Genomic DNA, 26,648 nt, shown 5'->3' on the forward strand with positions numbered 1-26,648 from the left:
CAGGCAGCGAAGCAGCTGAGGCACTTCCCCGCGTTGCAAGCCCGAGTGTGGACTCGAAGCCTCTCCGAATCCGAGCCAGCTGGTTTTAACCTTTGCGAATTGCGCTCCCCTCTCCCCAAAGCCAGTGCTCGCTGAACCAGCAGCAGGATGTTTGCAGTGTCGCGCCCAGGGCTCTGAGACCGAGCCTCTGATACATTTGCATTCCTTTCTTTTAGGGCTTTTTGGCTGTCGGCTACACTGATGTGACCCCCCCTCCCCTTTTTGGAATGATGGGGATCTTTTTGGCGTATGTTGGATTTGTTTTCTTTTCCGTTTTATATGTACAACAAGGGCTCTCTTCTCAAGGTAAGTGTGTGCTCATTGGCAAATATACATTTGCTTGTGGAATGTGTGTGTGTGTGTGTGTGTGTGTGTGTGTGTGTTCTCTACATTCAAAGAACGGCCAAGCAGATGTAGTGAGATTCTTAGCAAGTAACGGTGGAATAGTGTTCTGTTTGGCATTTTTCTTTAAAGTTTATTAAATAGTAGGCAAGCTAGATTTGAGAGCAAGCCTAGTTGGTGCCTGACAATGAAGTGGGTTCCTGTGCAAGCGCAAACACAGGGGTGTGTGTGTGTGTGTGTGTGTGTGCGTGTGTGTATGTGCGCCTTGTATCTGTGTGCATGCACTGGGTAACCACTCATGCATACATAATCATCGCAAACAAACAGAGCTGGGGATGGGGGGCTCTCCATTGCCAGTCCTCAGTGTAGGCAGAATTGGTTTAGAGTTTCCTTTTTCTGGGTCCTTGCGACTTCGTTTGCATGTGTGTTTATCAAAGGACAGACTCCTCTGAGGACCCATAAAAAGGCACGACTTGCATCACAAACAGCAGCAGCCTGCTGAATCCAGTTGTTCAGGACTTCGCAGGCTGCAGTGATCATTTCAGCACCACGAACAGATCACATCTCTGCTGCCAGAAGACTGCATCACTTCTGCAAGCAGAAATGCTATCTTCCTCCTGGGAGCTGAAACAGAAAAGTCCTTTTCAGAGCCGAATGTCTTCTTTAACATCCGCTACTTCCTTTAAGTATAAATACGGTTCCACTTCGGTAGAGATCGTCTTGGTATTTCACCAAATTTTGAAAAGAGACACTGACGGTGCCTCTCTTTAAAAAGTGGGGGGAAGGTGCACCCACCCAAAATCAGTGCTACAGCCCCCCAGTCCTGTCCATGAGTGTGCGTTGTAGTTGTGCACCTCCATCACCCACAAATCTCCCTAAGACTACTTTCAGGGAAACATCAGTTCTTTGCAAAGTGTCCCTTAGACAAGATAAGAACAAACACCCAAAGCATTCTATGTTGAAGAAATGCCTTTGGGGAAAAGGGAACATTTCATTTTCGTGAGTTTCTTCTTAACTCTGAATTTTGCAGAGTAGCAGTGTCCAGATCGATAGTGAAAACACTGAAAAAAAATATATCTCTGGTGGCTTCAAAATAGTCTTTAATCTGAACTCAAATGAGGGGTGTGATTCTTACATGCCATGATGTACAGCAATTGGCAGCGTGATGGCTTGATGAGAACAAATACAAAGGTGAATCTGGAAAGAAAGAAATATTCGCAGCTTAGAACATGTGCAACTTGTCTCACTGCTGTGGTCTTAACATCGCAATTGCTAACCATTGTTTTGATATATCAGGAAGGTGCATTTTGACAGGTAATCACGATCCATTCTCTGTTATATGAACATCCAGTTAGTCATAGATTGTTTAGAAACTTAGCGCAAGAGGCTCTCCTCATAGATCAGCTTGACAGATTTGTCAAAAATGTAGCTCACTGAATCCCTCTGTAAGTTTTGGGTAATGCTGCAGTCTGACAAAAGGTATGTGGGCATCTTGGCTAACAGAGGGGAGTTATTTGGCAAGCTTGTTAGCCTTTCCATTATCTGGACTTCATCAACAACAAAGTTATTTAGGCATGATCCCAAAAATGAGACAGGAACGAGGCAAAGGAAGGGGGGTTGGGGAGCCAGGCAAAGTCCGAGATGTCACGGAGGGGTTTTGTTGCCCTGATTTTTAAGTCCAAGAAAAATGTAGCGAGCTCTCAAGGAAAGAGAAGCTGACGAGAGTGGTGTGTACATTCCAACAAGATGCATTTCTGTTTTGCAGCAAAATTCACCGAGTTTCCGCGGAACGTGACAGCGACCGAGGGGCAGAATGTGGAGATGTCCTGCGCTTTCCAGAGTGGCTCTGCCTCGGTGTACCTGGAGATCCAGTGGTGGTTTCTGCGGGGGCCCGAGGACCTGGAGCCCGGGGCCGAGGTGGCTGGTGCGCAGGTAGCGGAGTCGCGTCTTCCGCAACGCCCCCCTGAGTGTGTCCCACTCACCCCCTTAGTCCTCTAGGTGTCCAGTTTAGGGGGCGCCCCCGGGGGCCCGCGTGGTTCTGTTAGCGCGACTGATGCCAGCAATACCAGGCAGTGAGAAGGAATGTGTCCTGCTGATATCACGTTAAAACCAAGGAGGACGTCCTGTTGTGGAGTCTTCCCCAGTTAAAACTGGGAATGACTTCCTCCTTTTAGTACCGGCGATGGTGGAGCTGTCCTTCCGGGACTGCTGTGTTGACACATCCCAGGACACTCTCCTCCCCTTTCCGGGACGGTGGGGTGGGGAGGGATTGTTCTGTGCCTCCATCACACACACACACACACACACACACACACACACACACACACACATACACACACACACACACACACACACACACACACACAGCGTCAGTTCTCACGACTGAGGTTGTCAGAAAAGAGATTGGGGGAGGGGGAGAGAGAAGGGAAAAGAGGAGGGGTAAGTGGAGGCGGGCAAGGGAGCGACGGAGTGGGGGAAGAAAGGCGGGGGCGGTGGAAAGAGGCGGGGAGAGAAGGAAAGACGGAAGGGAGAGGGGATGGGGAGTGAACGGTGGAGAGGCCCGGAGGTGACTCCTCAACACCCCGGAGAGGAGGGCGGAGGGGTGGGGTGAGAAGGGAAAGGAAGGTGTGGAGAAACGGAGCAGGGCTGGGAAAAGGAGGAGAAGAGGAAAAGGGAAGAAGCGGTGAGAGAGGAAAAGAGGGTCCGAGCAGAGATTGAACAGTTCAGCAAAAGAGACGGCGGCCTTATCGGAGCGGAAATAAAAAGGAAAATCTGGCAGAGACCCCAGGGAGGGGTCGCAGGCTGGGCTAAGACGCAGAATCCCGTCCCCGCAAACTTCCACCCGCGCCCGCGCCCCCTCGCGGGCCCGGCGCGTCCGGGACCCACCTCCCCGCGCGCGCGACTCGGCAGCGCCCCCGCGCGGTCCCCTCCCCGCGCCGCGGTGGCCTGGGCCGCGCTCGCCCTCGTCGGTCTCTTTTCTGAATCACCCCACCGGAGACGGTCCTACCGCCCCCGCTCGGGGCTCGTCGGGCAGGCTCCACGCGGCCGCCCCCGGGACAGGATGGGGACCGTGGGGGTCCCGAGTCTGAGCGTCGTCTCCTTCTCCCGCAGGTGGAGCTGGTGCCCGACCGAGACCCGGACAACGACGGGACTAAGATCAGCGTGAGTATCACAGCGACAGGCGACAGGGGGCGCGTGCCTTTGTCAGCTGCCAGGCAGGCCCCAGGTGAAAATTAGTGAATTTTAGGTTTTTTAAAAAGCCTTTTAACTAGTTGTCCCCGAGAACGGCAATGTCACGAACGCAGGACGAGAACCAGTCTTCCCTTTCTTATTTCACTGGGTCCCAAAAAAATTGAAGCCGATTTAAAGATGACACAATAAAATTATTTACTTTAATATCCTAAGTATTTAAACAATTACTAAAGACTCATTTTGCCGGCCAAAGAGTGTGACGCTTTTTTTCTCACTCTTTTTTAACAGTTAAATAAATAGTTGTAAGCCTGTAGCGCTGCAAGGCTAATCTTCATTCAAAATCATAGAAAGAATTATCCTTTAATAGGAAGTAAAACACTAACTTATGAAAATCTTCCTAGGCAGGAAAAAATTAAAGCATCCAACGGGATGTTGAAATTGTATTGAAAACACTCAATTTTCAATGTGATTCATAATGCATGCCATGTATTTCTAATGCCAGTGCTCAAAATCATATAAAGCCAAAGCCAATATAAATATAAAACATAGTGGAGGAGGTTGACCTATTGAAAATATCGAGATGTATTTCGACTGTCCTGATTATTACTTTTAATAACTCTCTGTGAAATTAGAAATAAAAAGAAAATTGTATCTTTTTACTACACCACAATTGAAACCTCCTACAATCACTTTATATTGATAGAACCGCCTAGCTCATTCATAAATAATAAAGAAGATTCCATTACTAGAAATGAAATAGTTGTACAATCAGGAAGTACAAGGTCTCCTTAGCGTATATATATGTTTAGGAATTCTTTTATAAAACACTGATGTATATAAATTATAAAATACATGTATTTTATAAAAATACATAATATTTTGTATATTCTATAATTTTTATAATATGAAACTAATACTTTATAAAATAAATGTAAATGTATAATCTAAACATGGAAGCAAATATCAAACAAAAATAAGACATAAACCCAAAACTACAATTTACCTTCATAAACTTATTGACTTTAGAATATTTTAATTCAATTATTATGCTATCACACAATTATTGTTTTCACATGATGCTAGAAAGGCTCACGGGTAAAATTAATTATTGACAATACTTTTCTTAAGTATTTCATTTTATATACATATATATGTGGCTGGATTGTTCACTGACTAGTCAGGTTTCACCCTTCACCCACGCCTATATCTTCCAAAAAGCGGTAAGGAAAATAGCTTCCCACATCCTGAACTAAGGAAGCATGCGGTTAAGAAACACGGTCATGCACACAGCTACTACATACTGCGACTAACAGTATTATCTATGCCAAAGGTTAATAAAATCTAGTGAATCAGCAAAAAATTCTCGTTATAAACTGAGGTAGAAAGTAGTTTGTTCCCAGTTTACCTACAAGGTGACCTTGGCCATGTCATGTGTCTTAAACCAGCGGTTGTTAACTTAGAATTCTCAGGTATTCTTTTATGAAACATTGTGATAGCTTCACCTCTTGGAGATGCAGACTTAATGTTTCCACATTAATCCAAATGAGACCATTTTCTAACAGCTCCCTAGAGGATTCTAATGTGCAATCAGTGCTGAGAATCACGGATCCAAACCCCCAAATCTCAGTTTACTGTAAAAAAATAATCATATAAGTACTCCAACTATTTCAAACTTTATTAGGAGACTCAACTGACTATATTTGAAATGATTAGTCCCCATTATTTTTATAGTATTAGTATATTTATAAGTAATTTTGTATACAAATAAATACATACTATGGTTATGGTTCAACTGTTGGAAACTGTATACAACTCTGTAGGTAAAAACAGATGAGCGCTCCCCAAGTTTTCTTAATTACTTGGGGCATTTGAAAGTGTATGCCTTCTTCACTTCTTTCCCTGCCTTTCAAAATCATCCAAGGCCTTAAATCCTGGGTGTCTTATGAAATCCATCATCCTGTCAATCATGAATAATATATGATGTATATAAAATCTAGCTGTTCTGATAAAGACACTTATGGATATCTATGTGTATATGTATATTTGACATAATATAAAATTATATATAATCTTACATATTACAATTATATATAATTTTGCTGTTAATCTGGCATCAAAATTATTAGAAGAAATAAGAAAGCCGGTTTCACTCTTGGAAATCAAACCAGCGTCTGATTGATGGCCTCTCCAGTTCCAGTAGCATAAAAACCCTATCATTGCCGGAAGTATGTACGCTGCCCATAAGACCAGGTGATATTAATCTGCACCCCAAGTCATGCCACCCCATGACTGTTGGTAAGCCTGCACCAAACACTTGAGAAGAATACTTAATATTCAAGCCTTGTGTCACTACCTTTAGTAAGGCATCCCCAATGTAGGGATAAAAACACATTCTCACTTAAACCCTGGTGTCCCCAACAACATAGTTTTGTGATCTCTCAGAGTTGTAGCCTGAAGCGATGACAAGAGGCGGTACAAACTATATCCTTTACCTTATTATGTCCGTGTTTCGTTCAATGGAGCCAACCAGGCGGAGGTCAATCCCATGGTTGGAAAATGGCAGACCTGGAACCTAGGATCTGGGGACCACGCGGCTGAGAGACTCTGGCGCTGGCCGGATTGAACTAATTACCCCATGATTTTGTGAAGCCAGTTGTTAGTGCAATGGGATAAATACGACCTTCGTATTTGACTGTTGAGAAAATAAATAGCTCTCTGACTGTGGCTACGAGGCTATTAAGACCCTTTCATTTTCCAACATTAGCAAGCTTAGGAGCACGTATGGGAACAAAATCATTTGATGTAGCACTTTTTCTTTTTTTTTCCACCTGCAATTTTTCAGACAGTGAAAGTCCAAGGCAATGACATCTCTCACAAGCTTCAGATTTCCAAAGTGAGGAAAAAGGATGAAGGCTTGTATGAATGCAGGGTGACGGACGCTAATTACGGAGAGCTGCAGGAACACAAAGCCCAGGCCTACTTGAAAGTCAATGCCAACAGCCATGCTAGGAGGATGCAGGCCTTCGAAGCCTCGCCCATGTGGCTGCAGGATATGAAGCCTCGCAAGAATGTCTCAGTGGCCATTCCCAGCAGCATCCACAGCTCTGGCAACCAGCGAATGCACTCCACCTCCAGCCCTCAAGCGGTAGCCAAAATCCCCAAACAAAGTCCACAATCAGGTATGGAAACCCATTTTGAGCCTTTCATTTTACCACTCACAAACCTTCCCACAGGAAGATCGGTCAAGTAGAGTAGACAGGTTTGTGTATGATGGTTTTAAAATTGGAGACGTAGTGCAGTTGGAATGATGACGAGATGAAGCACGCGGGGCCTTCCCAGAGGACGTGAGTCGCCCCGTTAGTCTCTGGCCGTGTACACGTCCAGGGGACCTAAGAGCTGGACTTTTTTTTTTTTCCTTCTGTATTTACACCTTAGAAGAACAGTAAATCATGTCATGTTGGTCGCATTATAAATGCATGTTCATTTTCTCTACAGATTTATGTATCGATAATGGCCCAAATTAAGAGACTTTCACTTAATCAAAATGTAAATGAAAGAGACAACACATTTTCAGCGGCCCCTAGCTTGAAGGCAGGATTGTTCTCCAAGGGCTTTTGATTTTGAAGGAGAAACTTCAGCTGCCTGTGATGAAAGTGATAATGATAATGGGAGGAAGTGAGGGGGGATGAAAGGCAGTAAGTAGTGCAGGGTTTCGGCAACTCCCCGCAAATGTGCCTTCGATGCCAATTTAGGAGCTTAGTCACACATTTCCCAAGTCAGCTGTGCAAGTTAAAGCTGTTCTGAATAGCATTAATTTATGCAATCACTCAGCCAATGGAAACTCATTGAAGTTTTAACCTTGATGGGGGATAAAGGGTTCTTGGAATGAGCAGTCCCCTGCACGACCCCGTGACTGTTCTGTATTTTGTTCAAACACTTGACGTAATATTACAGGATGCAGGCGGCATAAAAATACTTAATTTATCATTCTTTAAGTTTTTCCCTTCACCGTTTATCATTGAAGAAGTATTGATACTACTATTGGTAGTAGCAAATGACACTGCTAACATTCAAGGTCACTTTAGCCGTCAAATACAAAAACCTGGGCATTCATTAGGATAGTTTCAGATACATGTGTACATGTATATTACATATTTGCTGGTGAACAGCACTTTTAAGATAATGTGTGCCAACCTAGGCTTCCTTCTTATTCATCACGTGCTAATGGATATGACGTGTGGAGAGCTTGACTCAGGGTCCCTGGGGGTTTGCATCGCCTTTAAACGTGGGTGAGTTTGCCTTGGTCCTGGCAGTTTCTGCCAGTCTGATGAGTAAATAGCTTAGCCCCTTAGCCTCTCTAAGGCTCAGTTTGTGTGGCTTTGTCTCATTTTCCTCCTTATCATCTCTTTTGTTTCCCAAGTTAAAAAACAAGACCACAGAGACCACAGCTAGAATATATATGTACATATATATGTATATGTATACATATGTATATACACATATGCATATGTAACACACGGAAACACACACACACACACACGCACGCACACACCCCTAGTGGTTAGAATTTTTGTGTCCATTATTTAATAGAGATTCAACATCTTTGGAGACATTGTCCTCCTCCCCTTCATGCAAAGATAAAAACAGAAGCTAGACACTATATGCAAAATTAGAGTACCCTCAGCAGACAGTTTACAACCTTATTAGGGAGAACTCCAAATCATGGAAGTGAAATTATTAGCCTACATAGACTACTCCAAACTAGAGATCATAAATCTGTTCCACTGAATAAAATCAAATGGGTTACCTATTCCAATGGAGGATTTTAAGCATGGAATGAAATGTTCTATTTCTAAATTATTTACTTTTGGATTAGGTAACGTACTCTCAAAATAGCTAACTTATCTTAATATATTTTTCTCAGTATTGTGACTGGAGCTAAATGGTAGAACTCTAGATATCTTCTAACAGTTTTCAAGTAGGAATCACCGCTTATTTTCCACCACACCACCAGCTTGACTTGTTTTCTCTAAAGCAAAGTGGGAGAAGGGATGCTGACTTCATGGATATGCATCCATGGATATGCATCCAGATATGCATGGATATATGCATATGGAAGAAAGGATGTAGACTTCATGCATAAGCATCCAGATATGCATCCAAAGCCATCTGCTTATAGCAAAGATTAATATGAAATATATCCAAATCTTTCATGTCTATGTTTTTCTACCAGTAGAAATACTAGAAAATATTTTTGATACATTTAGTAACATTTTTTAACTACTTCAGAAGCTGGGGTTGCCCAGCCACCCATTCTATATGTGTGTAAGTTTTTGAGCTTGCACAATTATTGTATACAATACAGTATCTGGGATGGATATTTATATAGTAGATTCACTGTAACACCTACATCCTGATTTATAATTTTGCTTTATAATTTTCCAGGTTATGTCCAAATAAAGCTGATTTCAATACCCATGCTTCATTTATTCACTCTCCATCCTTCCAAGAGCTTCTACGCCAGGCACAATGACACAAAAATGGGAGACATACTTCCTCTCTTTGTGAGCAAACACAATATTTGTAAATTCCATTCATCATGCATCTTTTTTCCCCCTTGTTCTATTAAAGGCAAGACATAATGAAGACACAGAAATTAAAATCTTGCTTTTACAGGCCAAGATAGTAACCTTTTGTCTATTTTCGCTACCAGGAGGCATGCTTCATCCATGGTACATAAGACACTGCAATATTAACCTGGGTTACAAAAGGCTGGTTTATCTGGCCTTTTCTCTTCACGATAGTCTTTGACTTGGTTGAGTAAATTATTTAGGCTGAATTACTCAACTCTTAATTCATAGTATTTTTCTGTCAAAGGATTTTTGTCTCTCTGTAGGACAAGCACTAACTGAAAGTAACTCTGTATATATACCTAGATATAATGTTCAAATTGTCATACAATTAACCAGTTTTCCTAAAAACAGAAATTTACATGAAAAAAAAAGATGGAAGAAGAGCCTATTACCATCTACGTATCACAAGATAAAGATACATTTAACTATCATTTAATATAGCTAGTCCCATTTTTCCAAAAGTTAGCATGTGACTGGACCCTCCGGCTTTAAACTGTTTATGACATCGCCTTTTCAATTCACTTGATTAATGCACAATTAAAACCAAAATAATGAGGGAAAATGATAAAGCAAACGGATAGACCAAACCTGGCTTTTGCAACCCCTTGTTTTCTCATTGCCAGTTCTTTTGAACTTCAGTTTTGTGCACCCATAACTGACATTGAAAAAATGTCCTGTAGATGTTCTGAGGAGGAAGAAATTCCTGATTCTACTTCCATCTTCACAGGGAACACCCAGACGTACTGGAGCGCTCCTGCCTCCCCAAACACCTCCCTCTACACACCCTTGTCTACTTGCTTCTTCCCGTCTCATCCCCCTTCCAGGAGCCAAAGGTGCCCCCCACAGGCAACCGTCCAGTCCTCCCTTTGTCCCTCTCTTCTTTCCCGGCGGCTGGACCCCTCCCCACGCCTGGAAAACTGGCAAATTGTACTGAAGGCACTAGCCGCCAACCACCATCCGGCAGGGGGCGCCGGCGCCCACTCCGCCTTCCTAGCACCTCCTTCCCTGCCAGCCCTGCAGTCAGTCCCCAGCCCGGTCCCCTCACCTCCCCTGTCTTGTCCTGCGCAGTTGCTAGGAACATCAGTCTTCCCGTGTCCTCTTGATAGGCTGGTAGAGTTTCACGTTTGTTGGCTTCTCCCCAAAACGCCTCTCTTGAATGTAGACCTCTTCCATTCTCAACTCCCTGAACTTCTCATCCACTGTTAGGATTTCCACTGCTAACTTTCCCTCAGAAAACTCCTCCACCCGTTTCCAGTTCTGATTTCTTTCTGGAGAGCCAGACTGCGGTTCACTCTGGTCCACCAGTGCATCTCCACATGTGCCTTCTACAAGCACTGTGGCAGGGTAGAGAGGGCTGCACCTTTGTTGACTGTACCCATTGACACGTGGGGCCTTTCCTCCCTGCCCCCCCACCCCCAGCCCGGCTGGCATGAGACACTTAGACAGGAAGGTGTAAGGTAATGTTATGCAAGCACTGCAATGCCCGGTCAAGAGACCTAGCCTTTCTGTTGTTGGCTTTCTAGCTTCTGCTGTTGGCCTCTTAGAAGCCAGGTGTCATAAAAGGACAGCTACCTTGAGACCGCCTTACCGAGTTGACAGAAGCCCAAGCGGGCCAACCCTTACCTTCAGCCCTCGCTGCTATTTCAACCAACACCTTACAGCTGAGCCCAGCTGACATTAACTCCTGAGAAATAATAAAGAGTTGTAGGATGGTTTGTTTCACAGTGATATCTAGGTTAGGCCCCCAAACGCAAACAACTCAAAACTGAGTTTATTGTCTTAGCTTCCTCACCAAAAAGAAATGTTCTTCCTCCGGGGTTCCCCAATCCTTTTAACAACATGATCACCATCCACAGGTCTTGTGGAAATCTTGAAAATGTTCTTATTTCCTCTTCTTCCGGTTGCCACAATGAATCAGTTATTCAGTCTTCCAAATGGTCTCTTTAAGATAACCTTGAACAACTGCGTTTTTTTTCCTGTTCCACCAATAGAGACTTTGTTCTCAAGATGGAGCCTGTTCACTTTCCGCATCTCTTGCAACAGCTCCTAATACTTTGCCTGTTTAAATTCTAATGCATTGAAAAGATCACAACAGAGCAAGTATGATATAATTACTATTTCCAAAGCACCATCGCAAATTTGCGTGGTGTAATTTCCAGCCTTGTTGCTCCCGCTTTCCCAATCCTCACGCCCATAATCTTCTTAATTGGTATTTCTGCAACATTTTCAGATACTGTTTTACCTCTGTGACTTTGCAACTGTGTTTTCCCTGCGTGGGCCCTTCCCTCTTTGCTGAGTTCCTACTCAAATGCAAATTCTTTTATAAAGCTTCCTCCTTCGTCTTAGAATTGGTTGTTTCCTCTTTCAGGGCTCAAAGCAACTTGTTTACACTTAACTTTGAAGCCATTGTTGTGCCTTGTAGTGTAGTGTAGGAATTTTTCCTGGGGCTTTCCTCATTTCCTGGCTGGATTCTGCCCTACTGGGAAGCCTCAGGCTCAGGGGATAGTCGGTCACCCAACTATAACTCGTAGGCTCCAAATATTACAATTTGCATTTGCAATCCACCAGGTGCCTGGAACAAGTGGAGTTCATGTTTGCTGGAGGAAAGGGAAACAGAGAGGGACAGTAAATCTTTGTTTTTGTTGTTTTTTTCCTTATAATTATATTTGCATAAGTACATAATACTGCCACTATTCCAAAACTGAACGAGACTCTAAAACAGTGTTTCTCGAAGTGTAGTGCAGACGACCTAAGCCAGACTCACCAAGGGAGCTGGTTAAAAATTCATATTCAAAGACTCCACCCAGGACCTACTGAATGAAAGTCTGAATCGAGAACCAGAAAGAAGTATTTTTATGTGCAGCAAATTACGAAAATCATTAGCTCTACAAAGTTCTTATAGGCGAGGAAAGAATTTTGTATCGTTTCCTAGGAGATAGGCATACATGTGTTCGATGCTACAAAATCCTTTTTTTTGAAACTGGCCTTTGGCCATCGTTTATTTTCCAGTGTAGAGATAGACTTGTGCAAAGCTGTTCTCTTCACTCCCGTGATCTGCAGCTGGCACTTACAGGAAATCTGGCCATTGGTTAAGGGGTAGTTCTGTTTCCGCGTGTGGAGTCTCTAGTCACTCAGCAGGGACGCTGATTCTCTGAACTCCGAAATATGATGATTGTGTTTTCACCAGGAGGTGAACCTGAACACTGAGAGGCAGCTGCCTTGCTACAGCTGCTAGATGCCAAGAGCTCCTGGAGCTCCCCTGCTGCCGATAAACATGGCTGCTTTCCAAAAGTGGCCAGATCTAGTAAGAATGATCCTGAAACAGGATTCAAAGCTGCCGGTGGGGGTGGGGGTGGGGGTGGGGGTATGGGAGGGGGCAGCTGAGGGGCTGAGGGGCTTGCAGGAGATTGTTTTCCTCACTTAAAATATGAGGAAATGGTGCGTTGCATCCAGGTAGAAAGCCCATGATATGATTTAGACCTCAATGTTGATTTTGGTTTAAATGATCCAACTTGGCTGCTTACACAGGTTAAATTAATTTGATCATCGTAATTCTATCAGTTAAATGGCTGCTATGTAAATCAAGTGTCTATGAATAAGATGAAAAATAGATTTGAGGCAGTGCTTTAGATAATACCGGCCAAGGAATCTGCTCGAGCCATGTTTGAACCGGAATTATGTAGATTAAAAGTCTATACTGGCTAAATTCTCTCGCAAACCATACTTCACTCATTGAAATTCAGTACCTATCTGGGTCTATAAAACCAAGGGCCAGTTATATGTTGGGAGGGCTTTTCAATGCACGACTGGACACATTAAGGTTTACCTGTGATTTCCAGGAGCTCTGTAATTACGGAGCCATAAAGCAGAATTGTCAGGGTTCTAAGCTCTTGTCTCTAATGATTGCATGATTCTTGAGATTTCAGAAAGCTGCCAGAGAAGCAGCTATCTGGATAGATGACCAAAGGTTTGAGAAGTTGCTGGAAAGACTTAGTTCGGTTGGCCAACGTAACACACATCTTAAAAGAGAAAAATGCAGCGTTCCTTCTCCCAAGGATCGCTGCTGCCACCTATAGCTACCACAGGTGCATTCATATCAGCTTCAAGGGGTAGAAATAAACAGGAAGGTGTTCCTTAGACCTTCTGCCTCTTGCCCTGGCCTTCACCAGCAGGGGCAGTAGGCACAGCACTTAAGAAGGACGTCCGTCCCCATCTCATGTCCATCACTCATAGCTGGTCATGTCTCCATATCCTCATTTATTAAATGGAAATTATGGTATAATCCTCACCGAGTTTTGAGGATTCAATGAAATTAGATACAGAGAGAGCTCGGCATTGATCAAGCCCTCAATAAATGATAACTACTTGTTGTATTAATAGGACTGTTGTTGCATGTGTTTTGTTATTATGATGATGATTATTAGGGACCGTGAAGTCCTGAGAGTACATGGTCTACACCACCTGGCTCCACTGTGGCGGAGTGTGTGTATTGAGTGTGTGTAGGTGATGAATTAAAGAAGGAAGACTGAGTCTTCATTCCTGGCCCACGTTTTGTTGTGCATAATTTCAGAACTTCCTTTTTTACTCTGTCACAATGCCATTAGTTGATGATAAATTTCCCCCTAGATAACCATACTAAATATATTGGCCACCAGCTGTCTTGCCCAAGGTTGTAACTAGATCCTTATTGTAAAGCATAATAAAACTCCAAAGGATTGTTAGGAATTTGAACTGTGTGGCCGGAATAAGCAACATGTATTTGGAAACCACAATTACATACCTCGGCTGCTCTCTTAATTAATTTCAAGCTTTCCAAAAATGACCCTCAGAATTTTTAAAATTGTAAAATAATTAAACATATATCTGAAGACATAAACAAATGAGACTAGTTAAAAGCTTTAAAAAGAGAAAAAAGATAAAATGGATTTAGATAAACCAATAACCCTCAGCTTGTTTGTTGAGTGAGCTGTGTACAAAATATCTCTGAACCTCAGGAGTCATTATTTATGACACTGAAATATTAACACATATGCCCTAAGGGTCATTTCCAGCAGTAAGTGACATGATGTATTTTAACTATCTATCAGGGTAAACCTGGCAGTGATTGGTTCCTTTTTCCGTACCTACCAGATATTGAAGCATATTATTAAGTAACTATGATTAAAAAGGTAGCAAAGGAACACAAATATGAATAGGGATGAAAGAAAATAATAAGCCTGGGAAGCTCTAAAATTACATAAAATAATATCATACTGATGAACTAAAAAATACAAGAATTAAGAAAGGATTGATTTAATTAATAAGTGACAAAAGGAAACATTGTCATAATTTAGGATATATATCCAGATGAACTCAAATTAATTAAAGAGCAGAGCAGAAAAGAAAAATCAGATTTAGAAAGATTAACATAAAATCAGATGCCTGAGGCTCTCAAGATTTAAAGTTACAAAATATACAAGTGAAAATAACATTTTACTGTAAGAAATTAAAATTTTTTGATTAAGTCAAATGTAAGTAAACCACGACGCTGCAGACAAGGAAATATGTACATCTAATACTTCAGAAAAGAATAAAATAATATCAATTTTACATATACTATGATTATGTACTCCATTCTAAATGACTTAGAGGTAGCAAAATACACTTAAGCCTATTTGGGTATGGACAGCAATACCCAAATAGAAAATATTTGGGGCATAATAATAATTCTCAACAGTACCAACAAAAACGAAAGATATACAGTATCTAGTTTTCTTTTTAAAGACAATAACAAGCATTCTAAATATGAAGACCGTTGGAACACTTGTTTCAGAGAGTTCAGGTTTGAATAAATGAATAAATATGCTGTGTCTTTGGATGGACGATCTCAATTTAAAAAATGTCAGGTTTTTCAAAAGCAGTTATAGACTTGATGCAGTCTCAGTCAAAACCCTAGTCTTTTTTTCAAACTTGACACATATAATCTTGGCAAAGATTTTTAGAATCAATATGTATCATCAAGGTTACAGGGACTCAAGCATTTTGGTATATGATTACTTACATGGTGAATTGGTACTTTCCTTCTGGAGAAAAATGTATCTGGAAAGATCAGTCACAGGGCTTTAGATTGTGTGGCCCACTGGTGCTTGAAGTAATATTCCTGGGAGGAGATTCCAGAAAGATCAGTGGGAAGTAGGCCCAGACCCATGCTTATTACAGAGGTCATCCCTAAATTGGAAATACTCAAAAATGACCAACAGCAAGGAAGTTACCTAATGAATGTGTTAAAATGTTAAAACCATACAGTGACTGTTACACAGCTTCTAAAATCAAGTTTTAATGAAACTAGGTAAGATTCAACACATAATATAATGTGAAAGATACAGGACAAAACATTAAAGTCAAAAATATAGGATATACAACTTTAAATCAATCTGAGATACTTGCATAGAAAAATGACAAGAAATATATGAAAATGTACGTCCGAAGTCAAGATGTAATGATTATTTTTAATGTTTATTTATTTTTGAGAGAGAGAGAGAGCAGGAGAGAGGCAGAGAGGAAGAGGGAGACACAGAATCTGAAGCAGGCTCTAGGCTCTGAGCTTTCAGCACGGAGCCCAACGCAGGGCTCAAACCCACAAACTGCAAAATCATGACCTGAGCCAAAGTAGGACACTTAACCGACTGAGCCACCCAGGCACCCCAATATGTTATGATTTTTAATTGCTTAATTATTTTGTCTGTATCATTAACATTTATATGGTGATAATTTATTACTTTTGTTATATTGGAGGGAAAAAACACATCATTTGAAATTTCCCAGATTTAAAGATAGTCCAGTGACAGGCAACTCATGACAGAGAAAACAAACTAACAAACAAATAAAATATATTAAACAAATAAAAACAAAAAGGCAAGGTAAAATAATGGTGTATGATTGTGGAGGTCATGACAAATTAAAAACATATACACACATACATGTATGTGTACATGCACATATTTATACACACATGCACACGTATGTGCACACATACGTTAGAAGTCCTAGCATGGAAGTAGGAATTCTCAGAAATTCTAGTAGCATCTAAGTTAAGAACACTGCATCTTATTTCCTGTGAGCTGGATGGATAATCTGACGGTCAAATTATTTTTTTTTTTATTTTTCTGAACATAACGAGTGTGATCTTGATAAATTTATTTTGATGAAACTAATCAAACTCATATAAAGTCCATAAATTACATATCATGCAATCATTTTCCTCTCAATAGCATGACGCATTCGGCCCCCAATTCAGAGGGATTTCAGAGTGATGAATAATGGTGCAGTCATTGGGGCTATCAAGGAAAATTAGTACCCCGGAGGATTTATAAGTGATAATTATGTTTTATTTAATATGTCTTTTAAAAAGCCTGAGAGAGCATTTTTGCATGAATTTAGAACCCTATATGTATAAAACAAACCCAAGACAGGTTAAACTCTTGGTGTTTGAACTAAAGCCAATGGTAAAACTAGGCGTTAGGATTCCCTATTCCGTGAAGCTGATGACTGTGGAGCTGTTGAAAAGTAAACTGCAAGAAATTACATGAAGCAATTTTATTAGCTTCACAGACAAAAATACTTTAATAAAGATTAATGCAGTCACTCTATATTTTAAAGCAGACAGGTCTTAGGCATTGCGCAATGAGGGGGTCTATTATGGGACTGCTTTTTTTCTTGTTTTATTTATGTTTTGTGTTATAGACACAATCTCAGCAACATCTTCTTCAGCCCTGGAACACATTTGAGCTTTAATTTTTCTGATTAAATAAGTTTATTAATTTTTCTCACTTCTCTTAGCAATGTAAAGGGTTAATTTGAAAAACCCTACATGTAGGGAGCAAATAATAAGATCGCCAAGTACTAAATAGAAAGAAAAACCCTTTAGAATGTAAAAACTCAGTTTCAAACAATCTGAAAATATAAGTATTTTATAAATATGAACTATGTCTAGATATTTTTGGTGTTAATGCAGTGTCTAACTATTGTATTTAGCATGTAATTAGAGAGAGAAAGAGGGAGAGAGAGAGAGAGAGAGAGAGAGAGAGAGGCAGGGTGTGAGCAGGGGAGGGGGAGAGGGAGACACAGAATCTGAAGCAGGATCCAGACTCTGAGCTGTCAGCACAAAGCCTGACGTGGGGCTCGAACTCACAGACTGAGAGATCATGACCTGAGCCAAAGTCTGACATTTAACCCACTGAGCCACCCAGGCGCCCAAGTTACATGATTTTTTATGTAATTCAGTCAATCTATAAGAAAAGAACCCCAGGCCCCTTATGTATTAATGGAGAGAGAGGATTAGAAATTACAATTGCACCATCCTTCATTACATACCATGACAACAATATTCATGTATTTAAAATTGTATTTAATAACAAATTATGTTTAGGACATTTGGTAAGCAGTCCTGGCAACTACATATTTTTCTTGTATGCACATGCCTTGATAAAGGGGATTTTTAATGCTTCAACTATGTCTGTTAATTACATAATTCTGATGGCTAAGGTCATTTCTGTTCTGAGGATAATTTGTAAAACATTATAATTTAGATAATTTTGAAATGGCTGGATTAAGGAAAAGGATAAAACCATGGGCTCAAATTTAGAAAATATATGGGTAAAGTCTCAAAACATGTTTCTTATGTTAAAATAGGTGTGTTTTCTGAAGCTATATAATTGATGTTTTTCTAAAAAAAATCTTAACGTTTATTCATTTTTGAGAGACAGTGTGAGCAGGGGAGGGTCAGAGAGAGAGGGAGACACAGAATCTGAAGCAGGCTCCAGGCTCCGAACTGTCAGCACAGAGCCCGGCATGGGACTCAAACTCATAAACCCTGAGATCATGACCTGAGCCGAAGCTGGACGCTTAACCGACTGAGCCACTCAGGTGCCCCAAGGTTTTTCTACATCCTATTGGCAGTAGGTACTCAAATAATTTTTTCCTCAAAAGCAAACATTGCTGTACAATTAAAATGGATTTTTTTAAGATTTTTTTCCCAAATGTTTATTTATTTACTTTTGAGAGAAAGAGAGAGAGGTAGAGAGCAAGGAGGGGAGGGACAGAGAGAGAAGGAGACAGAATCCCAAGCAGGCTCTGTGCCAATGGCACAGAGCCAGATGTGGGGCTCGAACTCACAAACCATGAGATCATGACCTGAGCCTAAACCAAGAATTGGACGCTTAACCAACTGAGCCACCCAGGCACCCCAAAGGTGATGTTTAAATGTAGGCAAATTACTGTGTAAATTTTGTTGAAATCTTTACTTTTCAATTTATGTAAGAGGATAAGTGAAAAGTGAAATCACATTTCCGCAGCTATTTTTCTTTCCTTGTCTTTCCTCGACTTCTGTTTCTTCACTCTGAGTGCCGCAGTTGCCATTTCTCTAAAAATATGAGATGTGTTTCTTTGACGAGAAATTCTTCTCTGGTGATGTTAGGGGAAGGGTGATCTATAACAACAGATTCTTTATTTCACCAATTAGTGAATGATGGCTCAAATCTGAAAATACAGCTTTCTTACCTACCTCTTCACTTAGTAGTCAATAATTCTAGCTGTGGTGTACTCTTATTTTTTAATGTTTATTTATTTATTTAGAGAGAGAGAGAGAGAGAAAGAGAGCATGAGAGCTGGGGAGGGACAGAGAGAGAGGGAGAGAGAGTAGGGCAGGGCAGAGATAGGCGGAGTGGGGGGGAGGGAGAGGGAGAGAGATGGTGAAAGGGGCAGAGAGACAGGGAGGGAGAAGATCCCCAGCAGGCTCTGCTGTGTCAGCATGCAGCCCAGCATGGGGCTGGATCTTAGGAACCATGAGATCGTGACCTGAGCCAAAATCAAGAGTTGGATGTTTAACTGACCGAGCCTCCCAGGAGCCCCTGTGGTGCTCTTTGTATCAGCTTCCTCACTCAGGGCAGACAGTCATAGCCCTACCCTGACGCAAGGTCATTACACATTGATCCCAGTTGTCTTCATAATTTCCTCTCTTACATTCCCCAAGTTGAATGTGCTTATTTAAGCTCTTTGGGAAAGGTGGCGTTGTTCAACAACACTGTCGAACTGCAACAAAACCACGTGTGTGTGCAGTCCCTAACAGGGGGTTTGTGATCATACCAACAAGATGTGGATTAATATCTACCTTTGCGTTATGAATAAAGAATATGCTAGTTAATAATGAAAACATACATGCAGGAAGGATAGTTAAACTCCGTGGGTAAAGAGTTGCCAGCCTCTCCGCAGCATTTATTTATATACTGGTGGATGTGACGCTAATAATAAATCATTCTTATTCATGCATCAAAGGAGTTATTAAATGCATGTAGTATTAAAAACCTCACTCTGAGAACATTTTGTTTTCCACTAATTTATATTGTTCTCCCTTCCATTTTGTCAAAACAGCTCATATTTCCAAATATTTCTAATAGGCAGAATTGAGAGTCTAGAGTTTTCAGGCATGAAGAATCACGGGAGGAAATTATGATGCAAATTACCTTTTGGAGTGAAACAGAACTGGTTTTGAATGTCTGCGGCACCACCCACTGGCTGGGTAAACTCGAGCACAGAGAGGTCCTTAAGTAGCAAAATGATTATCGTAACTTCATGGGATCACAAGCAGAGGTCAAGAAATAACAAATGTTCAAGAAATATTAGCTGCTGCCATTGTAATCATCATCCGGTCTGCACCCAAAGCAGTCTTACCCGGATGAATGAGTTACAATGATAGTGTGTTGTGAGATGCACTATGGCCTTAGCAGGTGGGAGGCACCATCGCTTTATATGTTCCTTCTCAAGTCAGCGTACAAGGTAGGTAGAAATCCTGAAATCCTGCCAAGGCTAGATTCTCGAAAATTCTGTGGTGAATGGCGTATCATCTCGTCAGTCAGATCTTGAGTACTTGGGCAACTGCACTTCTCACCACCCCCCCACCCAGCTCCAATAAGAGGCCTCATAACTAGAATAGAGGTGTAAATTTGCTGACGAAAGGAACGCAGGAAAGGAAATTTAAACAGCTAACCTGCCAACATGCTGGGGCACAGTAAAATAGGCAATTTATGTATTAGGTCAAAATGAAGCACACTTCTTTTAAAAAATGGATTTCTGGAAGAAATTGGCACTGGATCTGTAAGAATTCTAATAAAAAGATATTCTTTTCAAAAAATTATAGGATAAAATCATTCTATTATTTGACCTTTCCCCTTAAATAGTGATTTAGTATGTGCAAACCTGAATAAAAATTGCATTAAAAGCTAGCCCAAATTTTCTCACACAGCTATTTTCATTTCTTAAAACTGGAATCTGTAATAAAAGAGAAGTATGTCAAAGGGTATGTCTGTTCCCAGAGCTGTAATGGACACTCATTCTTTATAAACTTGGCCTCCTTACAGACAAAAAAAAAGGTATTTGACAGTTGCTTCCTTTTTTTATTGGAGCATTTTCATTTTTAGGTTTGTTCAGATGATAAACCTTGCTAATATTCACTTTCACAAAATAAAGACTGGAGTAAGACCGTGGAGCCACACAACTGGAGACAAATTGTTTTCTTTCTCTTTTCTTGTTCCTTTTAATTCCTGTAGATACTCAAACAAGAGAAAGGAGAGAATTATGCCCAAATTTGTAGACAGATGCCCTGAATTGCGATTGTTCTTCGTATCTAAACCAATGAAAAGTTGTACTCACATAGGAAATTAATCCATCAGAAAATATTCACGGCCAAGGAAAAGTGGATATTTGAAGAGCTGGTAAAATTGCGATGGGATAAAGTGTCTAGACAGTTGACTAAACGCTCCACCTGGTTCTTTGAATTCAATACCCATAGCCTCTTCTAATGCTTTTTCCTGGTAGACAAGTTAACTTTTTTGGCCCTAGGCTATCAATCTGAATTAAAAAACTTGGAAAAAAAAAAAAAAGTTCGTTAAATTTTTTTAAATGCTTATTTTTGAGAGAGAGAGACAGAGTGCCAGCGGTGGGGAGGGGAAGAGAGAGAGGGAGACATAGAATCTGAAACAAGCTCCAGGTTCTGAGCTGTGAGCACAGAGCCTGATGCGGGGCTCGAACTCACACACTGCGAGATCATGACCTGAGCCAAAGTCGAACACTTAACTAACTGAGCCATAGAGACACTCCTGGAAAAAAGAAGTTCTTAGAAAGAGGAAGGCATGGAAGAATGATGGTGGAGTCACCTTTTACTCAAATGTTTAAGTTAATCTGGATGAACCTTTAAGCTGTAAAAGTCTATGAAACCAAAAGGTTAAAATATTATGTCATAGGACAGTTGGTACACTATACAGAGCAAAACAAACTTTACTTGTTATTAATATTTGGGAAAACTAAAAGTCTGATGATTTTTTAATATCCAATATTTATCAATTTAGAGTTGGGAAAGAAACTTTAGATCAAACTTTTTTTTTTTTTTTTTTTGCTCTGAAGTATGTTACGGCCAGTGCATTTTCTCTGAAAAGATTAGTGTATATACAAATAATAGCTTCACATCTTGATGTAACAGATGTGGAGACCATGGAGCAAGGTTGTTTGCCTTAGGGAGTTTCAGAAAAAAAGGATGTCCTTTTTAAAAATTTTTTTAATGTTTTATTTTATCTTAGAGAGAGAGAGAGAGAAAGTGTGCGCGAGCATGAGTGGGGGAGGGGCAGGGAGCAAGGGAGACACAGAATCCAAGGCAGGCTCCAGGCTCCGAGCTGTCAGCACAGAGCCTAATGCAGGGCTCGAACCCATGAACCGTGAGATCATGACCTGAGCTGAAGTTGATTGAGCCACCCAGGTGCCCAATCCTTTTGTTTGTTGGTTGGTTGGTTTTAACATTTATATATTTAGAGAGAGAGACGGAAAGAGAACGCGTGCATGCGTGTGCACAGGGGAGGGACAGAGAAAGAATCCCATGCAGGCTCCGCGCTGTCACCACAGAGACTCACTTGGGGCTTGATCCCACAGACCACCTGACCCAAAATCCAGAGTCAGACCTGCTTCTGGGCAGGACGCTTAACCCACTGACTTGTGTCCTTCTAAGCTGATCTGACTTGCCTCGCTGTTCCTTCATTTCTGTACTTTACCACCTCTCATCCATGTAACTTAGGGTGAGTTATTCCAGGTCGCTGAGTTGCATGTTCTTGACCTGTTTGTCTACTATACAGAACTGTCTAGAGGGCGAACTAAGACAATGTATGCAAATTCCCTGACACATCGTCGAGGCCCCGATGCAGGTAGTCATTTTGGGAATTGATGTGAATCGAGAAGAGTGATGCCGCGTTGTTAAATATGCCCAGTGCCTTCCAGCCTCCTGACCGTGGGTGCCGGAAAGAGATGGCAGTACAGATGGACTAGTTTAAAAAGGAAGGTGCTAACAAGGAGCTAAGTTCTTCCATCTGGCAGACACCTCAGAGGGGCAGGGCACACTTTGCCGTCTGGAAAGTTGTAGTGAGTGAAATGAGGCAGGAAGATGCAGGACTGAGCTGAACCTGACAGTGGTTCCCACCACGCGGGAGAACTGGGCACCATCTGCAACGGACTGCAGACAATGCCAAGGTCTCACTGCCGTGCCCTGATCGGTAGTTTTTCAGGTCGTTTTGTTTTTTTAAAAGCAATGGAGGGAATTTTTTGTTCTTCTCTGAAATAATAATTACGGTTAAGATAAAATATTTGAAGCCTTTTCTTTTTTTTTTCTCTTTTTTCCTATTTCTCCTCAGCCAGACTCGTTTGTCACAGTCAGCCTCTTGAGAAATGCCTGCTTGTCCACATCTCAGTGATGGTGATGCGACAATGGGTATTGCATGAGGTCTAAAAAGAGCTGAGAATTAGAAGCTAGGTTCCTGCACTCTTTAGACGTCTAAGAAGATTTCTTAGACTTTTCCATTTGCAAAAATGGAGAAAATGTCTTGCCTGTCTTACAAAGGCGTGGGGAATTACACCTGAGAGAGCACCACGGAAATCTTTAAGCATAAAACCAAACGGAAGTCGTCATTATTAAATAGAAGTGAAAGGACATTACGAAATGGCATCCTGAGTCATAGAGAAATCTTTAAGTTCTATTAGCCTGCTCTTCATCCGGGCATGTTCTCTTGTGCATTTTCTTCACACAATTGAGATAATGGTATCTCTCTTCTTTACAGCGTATTTTGTGTTGGGCGCAAAAGTTTTAAAATTCTCCAGGCATTGTTTTAGACATTGAGAGTCGTAAAAAATTGCTGAAGTTTTGCCCCTTGCCTTTAATGAGCTTGCAATGTAATCCGTGAGATAAGATATGAATATAATGAATTCTTCTTTCAGGGGTCAATGTAAGCCATATTAAGGCCATTGGAGAGGCAAAGCCAATACACTGTGAAGTTCAGAGGGCGGGAGATAACAGCTAGCTGGTGCGGATACACAAAGTGGATGCAGGGTTTTTGAGGGGAAGAGTGGCTTAAATTCATGGTCCTATGAGGAAATAGCAAGTTAACCTGCTTCTGGGCATAAGGCAGAAGAAACCAAAGAAAGCAAAATAGGCAGTCCAGCACAATGTCATACTAATATAAATAATAATAATAATACACAAATGGTCGCTAGGCTCAATTTTGAAAACGTAGAACAAATACATATCTTGTTTGGGATCTTAGAAACGAGGGGGAGCAGAGGAAATTAGAACTCAGGGCTCCCAACGCCAGTCCAGGCTCTCATTACTTCACAAAAGTGAGATGTTTCTATCGGTGAAGATAAGAATAAAGCATGATGAGCGGCCGAAGTTTGCTTTTTGCAAAATAATAATAATAATATTAATAATAATAATAAAATTAACACTCTAGAGAAGAGCATAACATGTTTGGTAATAATGTAGTACTCAGAATAGTGTACATCTGAATAGAAAGGACTATGACGATTATTTGTTAAAACTACACAGGACAAATGACAGCATTTAAGAATCTTGTATTTTACTAAATCTTTGGGATTACAAAGATAAAGGAGCACATATCTCTTCATTCAAGACGTAAAACAGAAAGAAGAGAAAAATGATCAGTGATTTGATGATAAAATTGCTATAGAATCTAACGTTCAGGGGGAAGGAGGGATGTTTTACAATTGGCCTGACAGCAATACATTTCATTTAATAGAAATATGCTAGGAAATGCATGTACCTAGAGCAGATGAATGATTACGAGCTGAAAAACAAACAAATGCAAAAACAGTACCATGTTACAATGGCACATTGCCTATGTGAGGGCAGTTCAGAAATTTAGTAGCCTTAAAATACTCTACAGTCTGCAGTTGAGTTTCTTTCTAATTATACTACTTGTGTCAATCTTGTTTTAACTTGCACATGCTGGACAGAGTATGGTTGGAAGTGTTGGGTCAAAATGCAGTAGCTGTTCCCTTCGTATCTTTTGGGGAATGGTGGGCTTAGACATCTCCTCTGAAGGGTTGATTATTTGAGAAAGGGGCACCATGGTACACACACAGGTTGAGCAAGTGTGAACCAATTTGCAGTGACCATGCTGAAAAGGAAACTATTACTTCACACAGTACCTTCTCTGAAGAGTGAGTTGTTTTACTTGGTTTTACTGCTCTTAGCATTTTTTAAACCTTTATTCAATACCCGACATACTTTGTGTCACGTCAAAAGCAGTTAGCTATTACTAAAGGAGTCATGTAATCATTTCTTTTCTTTCTTTTTTTCTTTCCTTTTTTTTTTTTTTGATTAAATGAGTCCATGTCAAAGAATTTCTCTTCAAAAGCTAACAAGAATATATATTTAATTTTGGAAAGCTCTGATGCTAACGGTTCTACATAGATTGACTATATTTCCCTTGCATGATCTTTGTGGTTAGAGCTGCACATGACCTACGCTATCACTTTTGCATTTTTGAACCTTCTTACCCAGCCTGAGTGAAGGCACTCTCTGGAGACTCACCATTAACCTCGGGGTCTTCAGGCACTAGGTTTCTGTGTGGAGATACTGTGTTAAATATATGGCTCACTTACCAAACAAGACGATCAATGGCAGTGACCTAACCAAAAAATGGTAATTTTGGCCTACTAAATGTGAGCATGTGTTTTTGCCTCAATGTTTATCATTGCCAAAGTGGACCTGAACACGCGTTAGCAGAAATGTTCCAAAGAGTGAATTTCCCTACCCTTATCCTTTCGAACGGTTTCAACCTTTCTAGAATTAAAAAAAAAAAAAAAGAAAGAAAGAAAGAAAAAAGAAAAAAAAGACAGAAAAAAACAAAAACCAAAAAAAAAAAAATAACGAAAGAAAATACTTTGAGCCTCATCACATTTTTGTCTTCTTACAAATAAAGGTATTTCATACATAATTAGCTAGAAGCTTACTGTATAAAATGCATGAAGAATAAAATGCAAAAATGCAATGTAGTTCTCCCTCTTACATTTTCCCCAAGCTCTTTCAAAAATTTCCAACTCTTGATAGCACTAACTTTTCCTCAGATCTCCAAGATAAACAATTAAGAAAGATCTTTCTCTAGAACAAAATGCCCCTAACGCACCCATCCCAGAACACAATTCTCCCCACCCATGAGACGCCTGTTGCTCTCAGTGTTGGGTATACTCCTGTGGTTTTGTGCTTATGCGGTAGTAAAACAGGTTACGTGTGTTTTTGGTACCAATAGAGGAATAACGGAATGACTATAGGGAATGATCCGTAAAGAATTCCTTGAGGGAAGAGTATTTGGATTTGTTCCTCTCAGTGTTCCCAACCATGGGATGGCATTGTTTGAAAACAGACAAAACAAACAAGACCAACTTCCCGGGACTGAAATACTTTGTATGTGTTGTTATTTGCAGTGCATGCCAAGACATTCATGAGCACCAGAGCCAAGCTGGCGAGCTAATTAAATATATATATGTATGTGTTTAAAACAGCCTAATAAGGAGCATTGGAAATCTTCAAGATGAGCGAATATCTTATAACTTCTTCCGCAGGTGCAAGGATGATAGCTACAAGCCATGGACTTTCTGTCCTGCTTCTTGTTTGTGGCTTTGTGAAGGGTGCTTTGCTTTAATCTAAAGTGCTGACTTTTTTCCAATATCACTTTCTCTTCTTAAAGCAAAGAGCAAATCGCCTGTAAAATCTACGGAGCGGACAGCAAAGTTGACCCTAAACTCCAAGCACCATTCTGCACCCACTGTTCTCTAATTACCTACCCAAGGAGCGCCTGCTTCCGGAAGCATAAACGAAGAGGCTATCACACGCTTTGTTCATAACATTTTCTTGGGCAAATCACTGATCTTTTATTTCAAGAAAATTAGTGTGAAGTGATAGGACATTTTCTAATAGCAAGATCTATTTTTTGTTTTCATTTTTTCTCTTCTTTCGGCTGCTTAAAGCATCATCTCGCTGACTGCTCAGGGGTTGGCCCGAACGTCATCGATATAGTAAATATTTCCTATGGATACCACTGATTTCCTACTAAAAGACACATTATCTGCAGG

General features: G+C 40.9%; 1 protein-coding gene across 2 annotated transcripts; it reads left to right on the forward strand.

The window, feature by feature from the left end:
• Positions 1-266: 266 nt before the first annotated feature.
• VSTM2A (V-set and transmembrane domain containing 2A) lies at positions 267-26,418 on the forward strand. Of its 2 annotated transcripts, none has more exons than XM_042927565.1 (5): positions 267-345; positions 2,147-2,313; positions 3,493-3,543; positions 6,416-6,752; positions 26,264-26,418. In XM_042927565.1, exons 1-5 carry the CDS (start codon positions 267-269, stop codon positions 26,350-26,352), a joined length of 723 nt encoding a protein of 240 aa, XP_042783499.1. In that variant the 3' UTR covers positions 26,353-26,418. The 2 variants fall into 2 exon arrangements, with proteins under 2 accessions (XP_042783499.1, XP_042783500.1); XM_042927566.1 differs by lacking the exon at positions 26,264-26,418 and adding an exon at positions 26,139-26,218.
• Positions 26,419-26,648: the final 230 nt, after the last annotated feature.

This window comes from Panthera leo, chromosome A2 (genome assembly GCF_018350215.1).
Source record: "Panthera leo isolate Ple1 chromosome A2, P.leo_Ple1_pat1.1, whole genome shotgun sequence".
In the NCBI taxonomy this organism is placed as follows: domain Eukaryota; kingdom Metazoa; phylum Chordata; class Mammalia; order Carnivora; family Felidae; genus Panthera; species Panthera leo.